The 15,675-nt window shown below is 36.1% G+C and overlaps 1 protein-coding gene across 2 annotated transcripts in view; it reads left to right on the top strand.

Moving 5' to 3' along the window:
* PRMT9 (protein arginine methyltransferase 9) overlaps positions 1–14,940 on the top strand; it is a 54,055-nt gene extending 39,115 nt beyond the window's left edge. For both annotated transcript variants that reach the window (XM_072621200.1, XM_072621201.1), the window contains 3 exons: positions 2,405–2,558; positions 13,003–13,125; positions 14,211–14,940. In XM_072621200.1, the coding sequence (XP_072477301.1) occupies positions 2,405–2,558; positions 13,003–13,125; positions 14,211–14,426 (493 nt within the window). In that variant the 3' untranslated portion in view covers positions 14,427–14,940. The remainder of the gene's footprint in view (positions 1–2,404; positions 2,559–13,002; positions 13,126–14,210) is intronic.
* The last annotated feature ends 735 nt before the right edge of the window (positions 14,941–15,675 follow it).

Genomic DNA, 15,675 nt, shown 5'->3' with positions numbered 1-15,675 from the left:
ATTTTTGACTAAAGAAGAGATAGCATTATGAAGTTCAAGATTAATAATTTTGATTACATTAAATTGAAAAGTTTTTGCACAACCAAACCCAATGCAACCAAGAGTAGGAGGGATGCAGAAAACTGGGAAAGAATTTTTGCAGCTTGTTTCTATGATGAAGACCTCATTTCTAAAATACATAGAGAACTGAGTCAAATGTACAAAAATACAAGTCATTCCCCAATTGATAAATGGTCAAAGGATTTGAACAGGCAGTTTTCAGAGGAAGAAATTAAAGATATCTATAGTCATCTGAAAAAATACTCTAAATCACTATTGATTAAAGAGATGCATATCAAAACAACTCTGAGGTACCACATCACACCTATCAGATTGGCAAATATTACAGAACAGGAAGATGATAAATGTTGGCGAGGATGTGGGAGAGTTGGAACACTGATTCATTGTTGGTGGAGCTGTGAGCTGATCCAGCCATTCTGGAGAGCAATTTGGAACCATGCCCAAAGGACTACAAAAATATGCATGCCCTTTGACCCAGCAATATCACTTCTAGTACTGTATCTCCAAGAGATCATAAAAATGAGAAAGGGTCCCACCTGTACAAAAGTAATTATAGCTGCACTCTTTGTGGTGGCCAAAAACTGGAAGTCAAGGGGATGCCCATCAATTGGGGAATGACTGAACAAGTTGTGGTATATGAATGTAATGGAATACTGTTGTGCTATAAGAAATGATGAACAGGAAGACTTCAGAGAGGCCTGGAAGGACTTATATGATTTGATGCTGAGTGAAAGGAACAGAACCAGGAGAACTTTGTGCACAGCAATGACCACAGTGTGCGAGAGTTTTTTCTGGTAGACTTGGAACTTCATTACAATCAAGGACTTAAAAAAAATCCCCAATGGTCTTTTAAGGCAAAATGCCTTCCACATCCAGAGAAAGAACTATGGAATTCAATTGCAGAATGTAACAGATCATTTTCTTTTGTATTATGTTTTGGTTTGTTATATGATTTTGCCCATTCATTTTAATTCTTCTACACAACATGACTATAGTGAAAATGTATTTAATAGGAATATAAGTGTAGAACCTATATAAAATTATATGCCGTCTCAGGGAGGGGGGAAAATGTCTAAGTTATATGATAGTGATTGCAGAACACTGAAAATAAATAAATAAATAAATGAAAAGACTTCTGTACAAGCTGTTTTTTTAAATCAAATTCCCATCTTCATTCCAAGAACCATCACCACTTGCCACTGCATATGTAAAACTTAATTCATAATGATGTGAAGTTAGGACCATCTTCTTTCTGCCATTGTATTATACTTATAAGAACTAAATATTTGATTTCATCAGTCTAGTTTTCTTTTGCCAGTGGCCTTAATGATTTGTTGTAGCATAAATAAAATTCATTACCCACCAGCTGAGATTCTGATGAAGTATCTCACCAAAACCTCACTAAATTTCTTAGCAGTTGACAGAGATACACAGGCTTTGGCTCAGCCTATTTGAAGCCTTTTTAGCTTGGTGAAAGACCTGCAAACTGGCATAGCTGTAGGAAACCCAGAATGACCTCCATCCTATTTGTATTATACAAATAGCAAAATAAATGTTTTGGGATTATCTTCTAGCCACTAGCAATGAGGTGATAGTTCTGTTAGACTGTTTATAATTTTCTTCAAAATTTGCTTTTGTTATAATTGTTCTGTATTTCATTAGTCAAAGATTTTGGTCACTGGCAATTTTTCTTTCAGAAGAAATTTAGCATGTAAGAGACTATAAAACAATGCTAATTTCTAAATAGAATAAAATCATCCTTAATTTGGAGAGTTTGAAGGAAGTTCCCATCCAATTTAGGTAATTCCTATTTAAAGAAATATATATTATTCCCATTATTATTTCTTCTAGCATCTAGTAAGTCTGCATTTCCTCAGTTTCTACTCTCACCTTAAATTGGCTCACCTGTTCCGGTCACATAACCCTCTTTCATCCTTGTGGATGGGCCTAGGAAACTTGGTCAGGCAAGGGCCTTCCTCTCCCTCCTCCATGCAAATTCATTACGCCCCACAATTTGGGGTACATTGTCTCTAGAGCTGATTGGAATACCTTGGTGATTGGCCCAGAGTTTATTGAGCAGGATATTAATACTTGAGGCACTCGGTGCTAATTTTAGTTCCATGGTTACACAGTTGATGTTAGTGTAGAATTCAGGCAGGCTGAAGTTACCTGGTGATGTTCTTTGTATCCGCTCTTAGATGTAGATATAGGACTGACTTGTACTGTTTTTCTTCCACATTGAACAGCAGACAGTTCTGAAGTTCACACACTCATGCTTCCTTGTTGTTTTTACAAATATATGTCAGTAGTTCAATTATGCTTTCAAAATTTCTACCTTTTATAGATGCTTATTACAGTCTGGAGGCAAAATCTTTCCTCAGTATGTCCTAATGTTGGGGATGCTTGTGGAATCACAGACTCTGGTTGAAGAGAATGCTGTTCAAGGGACTGAGCCAACTCTTGGATTGAATATTGCACCTTTTATTAACCAGTTCCAGGTAGGATTCTTGTTATTTTTTTTTTAAATTTTAAAACCTAGATTTCTGATAAATCAGGACTTGAGAAAAAAGATACTGTCAGCTCCCAGTCATCAACATCAGTATTCCTTAGAAACCATTTAGGTGCTCTATGGATCATCTGTTTTAAGGAAACAACATGTTTCCTACAGGAAAGAGAATTTTTGTTGGTATTTGAACAAGACTGAGAAGAGAGAACAAGGAGACACAGTAGCAAACTTAGTTTTCTGGTTTTGCTTTCAACCGTAACTTTGTACCTGGAGGTTCTGTGAAATTTCTAGCTTCAAGGTCATTAAAATACAATCCCCACAGGTAAAGCACTTTAAAGTAATTTCTGAAGCTTTTATTTTTTTTTCCAAAGATTTCACTCAGTCCATTTTTGAGTGTAGAACAATCGGGGTTCCTGTGACAGCATAATATCAGGGAAAAAAAACAACATACAACTTTTTAATTAAGGTTCTAACTAATTAACTCAGGTTCTATAGGGTTTTATTGTTGTCTTTTTTTTTTTAACATTGTGATTTTGCAAACTATGAAATTATTATGAAATGGTGCAGGTTAACTTAGTTGGTAAACATACATAGAAAATTTCCATTAACTAATTTCAATTTGTGTTACTGTCTCTGGTTTCATTTAACCAGTTTATCCTTTAGACCCAGGGATCTGAATTACTAGAGCAAGTTACTATTGATCTGATGTATAAAAAAAATTTTGGGAAACAAGTCCTACAAGCTCATTGCAAAGTGTACTGAGTATGAAGAAAGTGTTGGCTCTGCAGTCAGAGAACTTTCAACTCCACCTCTCAACTTGCATCTTTGGGCCTCTGCTTCCTCATAGGTGCAAAATGAAGGGGGTTGGACTCAAATGACTGGGAGGTCCCTTCCAGCTCAAAATCTATGACCCTTTTTCATCTTTTTTCACTTGACTTTTGATTTCATCATTGTTAGGAACTTATTGGAGGAACACTTTATCAATACAGATCTGTACCTGCTCTATACTTGCTTTGTAAGTTAGAATTTTAGAGAATTTCCCTGTGGTACTGAAAGGTTAGGTGATTTGATGAGGGTCATGCTTAGCCATGATGTGTCAGAGGTGAATCTTGAACTCAAGCCTTCCTGGCTCTCTACCCTCTATACCAGTGTGGCTCATTTATTTTTAGTTGATTAAAAAAAGTGAAATAAGCCACAGACACACACGCGTGCGCACACATACACATGCACAAATGTGTGTTGGGGTGGAGCCACGATGGTGGAGTGAGAGCAAGTATTCACCTTAGCTCTAAGGCAAACACCTTCAGATACCTCTAAAAAGAGAACCTGAACAAATTTTAGAGTGGCAGAATATGATGGGAGGCAGAGTGTGGCAGATTTCCAGTGCATAAGAGCCTGCAAGGTCGATGGAAATGATCTGTTGCATGGGGCTAGAGGAGTGCACAGCACACAGGCTGTACCAGCGCAGACCTTTCCATAGCAAAGCTGAACAGGAAGCCCTGGGCAATCTGAAGAAGCAACAGCACTGCAGATTCTCAAACATATCAGCCTAGGATGGAAGTCCAGTGGAACTGAGTGAGAGAGAACCGCAGAACCCCAAGTAACTTCAGCAGCCGCTCCTGAGACTATCAGACCTCAGATAAAATGTCTGTAAGTCACCTACTTGAGCTTCCAGGAACCAAGATGTCAGAGTAATCTGTAAATGCTATCCCCCTCCCATTGTTGTGTTTGAAAAACCCAGAGAACATTTCCCCAAGAAAAATCCTGGAACAGTGGGAGCAGCTGAAGGGATAAACAGTCTTTTAGCCCGTGAGGCTAGGAAAATTGCAAAGTGGGGGTCCCTCTTGCTGTGGCTGAAGGGAACTGGTGTAGGACTGTAGCTGTCCCCGACAGCCCCACCTCAGGGAACTGGGAGGAGATCCTGAGTCCCCTGGGGGGTGGAGCACATAATCACCAACACCAAGACCCCAGATGTGCCTCAGCACAGCCAGGGGAATCAGGAAGATAGTAGCGCAGAAGGGGTTCACCAACCCTGGGGAGCTTGCCTATGCTCTAGCTCAGGAGAGGAGACTTGCTGTGGCCAGATCACCCTTCCCCCACACTTAATGCAGTGAGCTCCAGGGTAATTCTGACGAAACTCAGAAAGACTTCTCTTGGCCTCTGCTTTGACACACCAGCCATCTCAGCACCAGGTAAGGTGCAGCATTTTAGCTTCTAGATGAAAGAACCAGAGACTACAATACAAAAAGCCTCAAGTTCTAAGCAGAAGAACTGTGAAAGAGCTCCCTCTGCCCTTGAAGCAGAGATCCACTTTAAAAGCCAGGAAAAGGGTGATCATCATAAGCAAGAAGCAAATCAGGAAAGAAAAGACCGTAGAACCTTAATACTGGGACAAGGACCAAAACATGAAAACCAAAGAGGTCATTGGCATTGAGAGTGTACTCCCATCTGAAACTTGAGCAGGGAATATGAACTGGTCTCAAGCCCAAAAAGCATTCTTGGAAGAGCTCAAGAAGGATTTTGAAAGTCATATTAGAAAAGTAGAAGAAAAATTGACCAATGATTTTAAAAATATGAATAAAGAAATGACGGAAGAATTTAAAAGGAAAATTGGACAAATGGGAAAGGAAGCACAAAACCTATCTTGGAAAACTGGACAAATGGAAAAGGAAGTACAAAAACTAACTAGAGAAAATAACTTTAAAAGGAACAATTGGACAGATGGAAAAGGAGATGTGAAAGTTAACTGAAGAAAACAATCTATTAAAAATTAGAATTGGGCGAATAGAAACTAATAACTCTGTGAGACATCAAGAATCAATCAAATAGAATCTAATGAATGAAAAAATGAAAGAAACGTGTGTGTGTGTGTGTGTGTATATACACCCACATAAGAACTGGGATCCCATTTCATAGCTTAAAAGCTTTTGTTTTTATGGAAAACACCTACTACTCAGTTAACCAGAATGTTTTCCCAAAGAAAATAATTTTTTGAGTGTTTTGCTTATAGATTATTTCCCATTTCTGTTTAAATGACCTCGTGCACTGAATAATTTTACAACTAAAGTCAGTGTAAAAAATACAAAAAAACCCTAAATTCAGATGCACAAGAATTTAAAAATTATTCTTGAAACTATAAACTTGTTTTTTTATAGTTAATTAACAAAAACAGCAAGTAACTTTGATAAGACAATACATAGACCTCCCCTTTTGTAACCTTTTCCCTTCTGAATGTTTTCCTTTAATGTGTTTATTGCACCAGATTTTGCTGCTGCTCTCCTTGTTGACACGTTTATAGTCACTGTGTATACGTTGCTGTTTGCTCTTTAATTAGCAGTTTCCAAATTTGACAAAGGTTTTGTGTTGCCAAACGTTGCTAATCAGGTGCTCAGTACTTAAGTGTATTTTTCTAAAGAAACAGTGCTACAAGTAATGGCAAGGGGAGGGAGTGGAACCACAATGGCAGAGAAAAGGCAGGAAGTTACCTGAGCTCTTCCCAATTTCGCTTGAAACAACTTTAAATCATGCCTCAGAATGAATTCTGGAGTGACAGAACCCATAAAAAGACAGGGTGAAACAGCTTTCCAGCCCAAGATAACTTAAATTGAAGGAAAGGTCTGTCTCATTTAGGTATAAGGAGAGTGCAGCCCAATGCAGGCAGTGTCTGAGCAAGCCAGGAGGAGGCCTCAGCACAGATCAGCAACTGAGACCCTGTAGCCCCCCACCTCTTGTCCCACCCCAAGCACAAGAAGCCTTGGACAGTGCCTTCTGTATCCCAAGCGCAGAGTTCAACTTTAATAGGAAAATAAGCAAGAAACAAAAAAAGCCATGACTGTAGAAAGCTACTGTGGTAACAGGGAAGATCAAAACAAACTTAGAAGATGATAACACTGTTAAATTATCTACATGTGAAGCCTCAAAAAGAAATATGAATTGATCTCAGACCAGTCTTCCTGGAAGAACTCAAAAAGGATTTTAAAAAAAGAGAAGTAGAAAAAAACTAGAAAAAGAAATGGGGGGTGGTAGTTATTAATATTGCCGAATCTTACTGTCATTGGATTTGGCTCAAAGAGAATAATATAACACACTTAATTGCTTATAGAAGTCTATGTAACCATATAGGTAAGTAGGAGGGGAGAGGGACAAGGAAAAAGGGGAGGGCACATTGAGGGAGGGTGGTGGTCAGAAGCAAAATACGGGTTAGGATAGACAGGGTGAAAGGAGACAGAAAAATATAAATGGGAAAAATAGGATGGAGGGAAATATATAGTAATCCTGTCAGTATGAATGGGATAAATTCACCCATAAAATGAAAGAGTATAGCAGAGTGGATTAAAAACCAGAATCCTACAATATGTTATTTATAAGAAATACATTTGTGGTAGAGAGAGACACATACATAGTAAAGGTGAAAGAAGCAGAATATATAATGCTTCAGCTAAAATAAAAAGGGCAGGGGTAGCAATCATGACCTCAGACAAAGCAAAAACAAAAGTAGATCTAATTAAAACAGACAAAGAAGTAAACTACATCTTGCTAAAATGTTCCATAAGACAATGAATTAGTAGTAATACTAAACGTATATGAACCAAATGGTATAGCAACCAAGTTTCTAAAGAAGTTAAATGAGTTATAGGAGGAAATAGTAAAGCTATACTAGTGGGGGACCTCAACTTCACTTTCTTAGAACTAGATAAATCACACAAAAAAAAACACAAAAGAAACAAGAAAGAAGTTGAGATGAACGGAATTTCAGAAAAGTAAGATACGATACACCCTTGGAGAAAATTGAATGGAGATATGAAGGAATATGCCTTTTTTCAGTGGCATATGGCACCTGCACAAAAATTGACCATGTATTAGGGCATAAAAACCTCACAGTCAAAGGTAGAAATATTAATGCATCCATTTTATATTGAGATGCAATATAAATTACATATACGTAATACATACAAAAATAATGAGACAACATACCACAATTCATACAATGCAGCCTAAGCAGTACTTAGTGGAAATTTTATATTTTTAAATGCTTACCTCTATAAAATAGAAAAAGACCACATCAGTGATTTGGGCATGCATCTAAAAAAGCTAGAAAAAGAAGAAATTAAAAATCTCTTAATTAAATACCAAATTAAAAGTCGTGAAAAATCAAGGGAGAGATTAATAAAATTGAAGAAAACCACACCAAACAAAGCTGGTTTTATGAAAAAGAAACACAACAAAACAGATAAACCACTGGTTAATTTGGTTTTGAAAAAGAACACCAATTTGCCAGTATCAGAAATTAAAAGGGTAAATTCATGACCAAAGAGGAAATTAAAAACAATAAAAGCTATTTTGACCAACCATATTCCAATAAATCTGACAATCTAAATGAAATGGACAAATATTTACAAAAATATTAATTCCCCAGATTAACAGAAGAGGAAGTGGAATACTTAACCCCATTTTAGAAAAAGAAATTGAACAAAACTATCAATGAGCTCTATAAGAAAAAATCCCCCTATCCAGATGGATTCATGAATTCTACCAAACATTTAAAGAACAATCCAATACCATATAAACTCTTTGGGAAAATATGTGAGGAAGGAGGCCTACCAAATTCCTTTTACAACACAAATATGGTATTGATACCTAAAGCAGGAAGAGCCAAAACAAAGAAAACTATAGAACAGTTTCCCTAATGAGTGCTGATGCAAAAATTTGAAATGAAGTACCAGCAAGGAGATTACAACAATATGTCACCAGGATCTACTACTGTGCCACTTGAAATAATTAACAATTTTAGCAAAGTTGCAGAATATAAAATAAAACTAAATAAATCATCAGTATTTCCCTATAATACCAACAAAGCCCAGCAGCAAAAGATAGGAGAAATTTTGTTTAAAATAACTGTAGACAATATAAAATATAAAATACTTGGGAGTCTACCTGCCAAGAGAAACCCAGGAACTATATGAACACAATTACAAAACGCTTTACGCAAGTCCACGCTCTAAACAATTGGAAAAATATAAGTTGCTTATAAGTAGATTGAGCCAATATAATGAAAATGACAATTCTACCTAAATTAATTTATTCAGTGCCATATTAAACTACCAAAAAACTATGGAACTAGAAAAAATCATAACAAAATTCATCTGAAAGAACAAAAGATCAAGAACATCTCAAGGGAATTAATGGGGAAAAAATGCCAAGAAATGTGGCTTAGCTGTACCAGATATCAAACTATTATAAAACAGCAACCATCAAAACTGATACTGACTAAAAAACAGAGTGGTAGATGAGTGGAGTAGATTAGGTACACAAAACACAGTAAATGACCACAGTAATCTAGTATTTGATAAACCCAAAGACCTCAGCTTTTGGGATAAGAACTCACTATTTGACAAAAAGTTGTTGGGAACATTGGAAAACAGTATGGTAGAAACTATGTATAGACCAGTATCTTGCACTGTATACCAAGGTAAGGTCAAAATGGATACATGATTTAGACATAAAGAGGGATAACATAAGTAAATTAGGAGAACAAAGAATAATTTGCCTGTTAGAACAATGGATAAAGGAAGAATTTGTCTCCAAACGAGATAGAGAGCATTATAGGATTTAAAATGGATAATTTTGATTATATTAAATTTAAAAGGTTTTACATAAGCAAAAGTAATACATGCAAGATTAGAAGGAAAATAGAAAGCTGAGAAACAATTTTTACAGCAAATTTTTCTGATAAAGACCTCATATCTCAGATACATAGAGAACTGAGTCAAATTTATAAGAGTCATTTCCCAATTGATAAATGATCAGTGGATGTAAATGAGCAGTTTTCAGAGGAAGAAATTAAAGCTATCTATAGTCATATGAAAAAAATACTCTAAATTACTAGTGATTAGAGAAATGCAATTTGAAACAATTCTGAGGTATCACCTCACACCTATCAGATTGGCTAACATGACAGGAAAGGGAAATGATAAATATTGGAGAGGATGTGGGAAAATTGGGACACTAATATAATCCCGCCACTCTGAAGAACAATTTGGAACTATGCCCAAAGGTCAATCAAACTGTGCATACCCTTTGATCCAGCAATACCACTACTAGGTCTGTATCCCAAAGAGATCATAAAAAGGGAAAAAGGACCTATATGCACAAAAGTATTTATAGCAGCTCTTTTTAACGACCAAGAATTGGTAATCAAGGGAATGCCCATCCATTGAGGAATGAATAAGCAAGTTGTGGTATATGAATGTAATGGAATGCTGTTAAAAAATGATGAGCAGGCGGATTTCAGAAAAACCTGGAAAGACTTACGTGAACTGATGCAAAGTAAAGTGAGCAGAACCAGGAGAACATTGTACATGGTAGCAGCAACATTGTGTGATGATCAGTTTTGATACACCTAACTCTTCTCAGCAATACAATTATCCAAGAGAATTCCAAGAGGATTCATGATGGAAAATGCTATCCCTATCTGAAGACAGTGCTGATGGCGTCGGAATGCAGATGAAAGCGTACAGTTTTCATTTGCTTTATCTTTTCTACTTTTTTTATTTTAGTTTGCTTCTTTCACAATATGACTAATGTGGAAATATGCTTTACATATTTGTTATGTTATGCATATATAACTTATTTAAAATTCTTACCCCCTTTTTAGGGAGGGAGTAGGGAAAGAAAGGAGGGAGAAAATTTGGAATGCAAAATTTGTTACAAATAAATGTTAATTGTTTTTATATATAATTGGAAAAAAATACAATACTATTAAGAATCAATCAACAATCATTAAAAAAAAGTGATCATAAAAGGCCCATACCAGCCACAAAAAGTAATATTTTAACCAAATATATGTCAACAGTGAAAAATTATAGAAGTTAATGTTATCACATTATTAATAAGTGAAGGAAAAACATGCTTAATCAGGAATATGAGAAGAAAGAAGATGCAGACTTTGATTCCAAGAAGCCCTTCAGGACACTCAAGGGTTTTTAGAGATTGAGGGCATTCTAGTTCTTTACTGTTATCTAAGGCCCACTGCAAAATGTCTGGCTTTCCTTTTTCTTGTTGCAGATATCCTTCACAGGCATCACTCTTACCCTTCATTAACCATGGTCTTTTACAGTCTTGTAAAAATAAAGTGAAGGAAATTAAATGATTCTCTTGAGATAACTGAGCTAGGGTTATAAGAAAGGGGGGAAATGGTGAAAGAGACTGCTGTTCTGTGGGAGGAGGGAGGATTCCTTGTAGTGTTTATTTAAGTGGATTTTGAGAAGTGTAATAGGGAAGGCCCAAAATGCTATTTTTGTGTCTCCTTGAAGGAGAATGAAAGAGGTTAGGATAGGCAAGTCTTTGGATCAGAACTTGACTTTTCACTTGAATCTGGAGATTAGTCCTGCTGGTTTGTAGTTATTTTACATATTTCGTACTTCTAGATTCTGTGGAGGTAGACCTAGTGTATTCCTTATCTTTGCATCTTATGGAGCACTTATCATAGTGGGTCCCTAATAAATGTTTACCGCATTGTTGTTGATGGTGCCCCATAATTGGGTGAGAAGGAAGGAGGTTATGGTAGCTAAAGTAGAGAGATGGTATACTATTTCTTCAAGCCAAAATAGAAAGATTCTCTTCCACTCCCTTCATCCCCAATCTTAACATTGCTTAAAAAGGTACCAATAATTTACAGTATGATGCTAATTTTGCAATAGGTTAATATTAATATTCCCTTTGGGAAATAGATGTAAGTTACTTTACTAAGGGCTACATAGGGAGTAAATTAATAGAAAATATTCCTTTTTACCCATCTGTTCCTTTTCTTCATTGTCTTAGTGGACCTAGGAAATTGGATTGAAAAGGAAGCCTGGGACAATAAATAGTGGATTTCCAAGGCTGTTAATTTTTTTTTAAAGGAATAGGTTCAGGGTAGTGACAGCCACCTATTGATTTTTACCTTCTGAAGAAATGTTTAATTGATAAACATTTGGCAATATATCTTATTGGTATAAAATTATCCTCTTTGCTTGGCCTTCTAATTATAAAGTTGGCTTCCTTTAAAGTATGCATGCCAGACCAGCAGAGTTTATGGATACCAAGTTTTGGTGCTATTGATTGCCAAATTATACCCTTTTATCCAAGTGTTTAAGTTTCTTAATTTTAATATATAGTTTATTTTTCAGTTTTCAACATTCACTTACACAAGAATTTGAATTCCAAATTTTCTGCCCATCTCTCCCCATCCCCCACCCCAGGACAGCATGCACTCCATCTTCCTCTTCCCCCAGTCTGTCCTCCCATCAACACCCTTCTTTCATTCCCTTCCTCTCCTTTTTCCTGTAGGGCAAAATATATTTCTATACCCCATTGCCTGTACATCTTATTTTCTAATTGCATGCAAAACCAATTTTTAACATGCATTTTTAAAGTTTTGAATTCTATATTTTCTCATTCCTCCCTTTCTACCCACTTTCATTGAGAAAGCAAGCAATTCTACATAGGTCATACATGTGTAGCCATGCAAAACACTTCTATAATAGTTAGGTTACGAAAGACCAACCACATTTCCCTCTGTCCTGTCCTGCCTTCCATTTATTCCATTCTCTCCCTTGGCCTGTCCCCCCACAATAGTATTTGCTTCTGATTATCCCTTTCCCCAATTTGCTGTCCCTTCTGTTATCTTCTCTCTCCTATCCCTTTCCCCCTTGCCTTCCTACAGAGTTAGATAGATTTCTATACTCAATTGAGTGTGTATTTTTCCCTCCTTAAGCCAAATCCCATGAGAGTAAGGTTCACTTATTCAATTTCATCTCCCCGCCTTCCACATTGTAAAACGCATTCATGCCTCTCGTATGTGAGATGCTTTACTACGTTCTACCTCTCCCTTTCTATTACTCCTAGTACATTCCACTCACCAGTAAATTTTATTTTTTAGGTATTCTCCCTTCATATTCAGCTCACCCTGTGCCCTCTATGTGTATGTGTGTGTGTGTGTGTGTGTGTATACACACACATATATATACACACATACATATACAAATATACATATACATGCCTACACATATGCACAACACACATATACATACATACATACATACATACATACATACATACATACATACATACATACCTGCTGTGCCAATGGCTGCTGCTGCCCTGGGGCTGGGACCAGACCACTTTCCCCTCTCACCCAGGGGAAAGAGCTTTCTCACTGACCTTTGAAGCTGTCCTTGGCATCATTTTGTGACTTCTGCTTCTAGAATTTGTTTAGAGTCATTTTTTATAGGTATTTTAAGGGCTTTGGGGGGAGAGCTGGAGCAGGTCAATGCTTCTACTCCACTGTCTTGGCTTTGCCCTCCAAATCTTTAAATTTCTTTAAGGTAATAGTAAATCTTTCTCATAACTGAAGGCTATTATGTTCATTTCTTGGAATTTCAATATTCTTTTTATAGGTTCCTGTACGGGTATTTTTGGACCTTTCTACTTTGCCCTGTATTCCTTTAAGCAAGCCAACTGAACTGCTAAGATTAGATCTGATGAATCCGTATTTGAACAATTCTAACAGAGAAGTGAAGGTAAGGACAGCATAACTAAGTCACTGCTTGTTTTGTTCAGAAACTTGATTTCATTTTCCAGGTTTAGTTGCTTTGCAGAATAATATCTTAAAAAGCATCTCTATTGGATAGTATTGTTTTCTGTGTGGGGGGAAATGTACTGAGTGTGGTGGCACAAAACTGTACTGCTAGAGGAGGCTGTGAGGCTGGTGGGTCATTTGAACTCAGTTCTTGAGCTGGAATAGGGTTAAAGCCAATTGGATATCCTTGCTAAAATCACTGACACTCTGGGCATGGAGGGCCAACCAAGCTCTCTGGGGAGGGGCAGAAAAATGGAACAGATTAAAACTACCTTACTGGATTAGCATTGGGATTGGGCCTGTGAATAGCTGCCACACTTCTGGCCATGTGAAATAGGGAAATTCAGTCCTTATCATATCCCTTTCTGGCTTCTTCCCCTGCCCTCCAAGGGAGAATATACATTTTATATATTTTACAGGTGATTGATGTTATTTCTTCTGTTACAAGCCTAATTGAAAATATAATTATGAACATACAATTTGTACTGATATTAATCTTAATTAATGATGCAGTATATTCTTTGTCATAGACATCTGTATATATTATTAAGGTCTGAAAATTGTATCCCTTCTCCCATCCCTACCCCATCCTAATTGATTTTAGAAGTGGCTGCATAGTATGTTTACTGTTCACTTGTCTACTACTGTAGGCTTTGAACTTTCACTATGACCTGTGAGAATTATAGAAAGTAAATTTCTAGCCTGCCATGAAGGGTAGAATTTTCTTGCATTGAAAATGTGTATTAATTTTAAAAATGTAAAGAACTTTGCCCTTATTGCAGTCACTCTCTTTCCCTCTAGCTGATTGCCTTCCTCATCTAGCCAATAACTATGGCTTAGTTCATTTTTCATTCTTGTAACTCATTAAAATTGTAAGCATTTTAATGACTTTTGTATTTTTAAGTTGATAACTAAGAAAAAATCAAAGTATACCAATTCAAAATTATTTTTGATATCCTGAGAATTATATATTAGGACTTTTCATTTCTTAAACTATTACAATTTTTTAAAATTTAAACTTTTTAGGTGCAGATTTGTAAATCTGGACAAGTGACTGCCATTCCATTCTGGTATCATGTGTATCTTGATGAAGAGATTAGCCTGGATACATCAAGTGAAACCTCACACTGGAAACAAGCTGCTGTTGTATTAGATAACCCCATCTCAGTTGAAATTGGACAAGAGGTTGTCCTCAGCATTCAGCACCACAAAAGCAATATTAGCATCACAGTGAAACAGTGAAAAGCCTATAGTTAAGCAGTTATTAGTGAGTTTGTATTTCATAAAAATGATTGAAAAAAATCATTCATTGTAATAGCCCATCTAATATGTTTTTAGAAAAATACACAGAAATAAATTCTTTTTATTTAAAAGCTTTTGGATTATAGGGTAACGTTGTTATAAAGTATTGCTGCTGCCTTGCTTCCTGTCAGTTGAGTCTTGCCTAATTAGTAAACCTTGTTAGGACTAAAGGAAACTGTTCATTTTTCTATTGTTTGATTTTACTACCTTTCAGTTTGTGTGAACTGCATTTGTAAGCATTTTTCTCCTTAGATTGATTTTATCTAAAACCTATAAAAATGAGAAGGTATCTGTATAAAACATCATCATTTATCTCAATATATTTATGAACAGCAAAAAAAAACCCGTTAGCATTTTGAAGCATCTTTATCCTTTATGATTTTGAATCTGTTAGATATCAAGGAGAGGGTTATCATTTATCTTTTTTAATAAAGACATTTTCTAAAGAAGAAAAGTGATACATTGCAAGTCAAGTTCAATTGCCATCTTCTCTTTGACATTCTCAGTATCTGTAGCAATGTGTAACTCCCACATTGGTTTCCTTGTCTCTTTCAGCCTACTTCTGAAAGTGTGTGTGGAGAGTTGCAAATTAATTTTAATTATTATAATTCAAGCCAGATCCATTTGGGGAAAGAAATCTTTGAGGAAACAAAGCAATAAGTCAGGTCCCAAGTAAATGAAAGACTCAACTGGAACTATTTCTACATTTCTCAGTTTATAGAGAAAGAGATAATATACAAAGCAAGTTGATAATAGGATTTAATTTTTAAATCCCTAACTTCTGGAGAAGGCATTATTATACATGTAGCCACTTTCTTTCATGTAAGACTTACAGCAGCACTGTCAAAAATATATAAAAATATACTGAACATAATAACCATGAACCAGAATGAACAGAAACTTCTGAAAAACAGCCAAAAAGCAATGGAAGGAACTGGGTTATATTGATCTGAAAAAAAAATAGATTCAGGCATATTGACATGTGGAAAAAAGGATTTATGTAGGTCCAAACCAAGAAGAACAATAAAAGGATAGGTCCATTTCTTGAAGTGGATGGTTTAATGTGAATATGTTCTTGTTCATCTTTCATACTCAGAGAGGACCAATTATATCATGATGTTGGGGTCAAGGTACAATGTGTTCGATTGGCTGATCAGTTCAATGTGAGTTTAGAAAGTTCTACCACAAG

This window comes from Notamacropus eugenii, chromosome 6 (assembly GCF_028372415.1).
Source record: "Notamacropus eugenii isolate mMacEug1 chromosome 6, mMacEug1.pri_v2, whole genome shotgun sequence".
Lineage (NCBI taxonomy): Eukaryota > Metazoa > Chordata > Mammalia > Diprotodontia > Macropodidae > Notamacropus > Notamacropus eugenii.
Note: the sequence above shows the minus strand (reverse complement) of the source record. Positions and strands in the feature narration are given on the sequence as shown.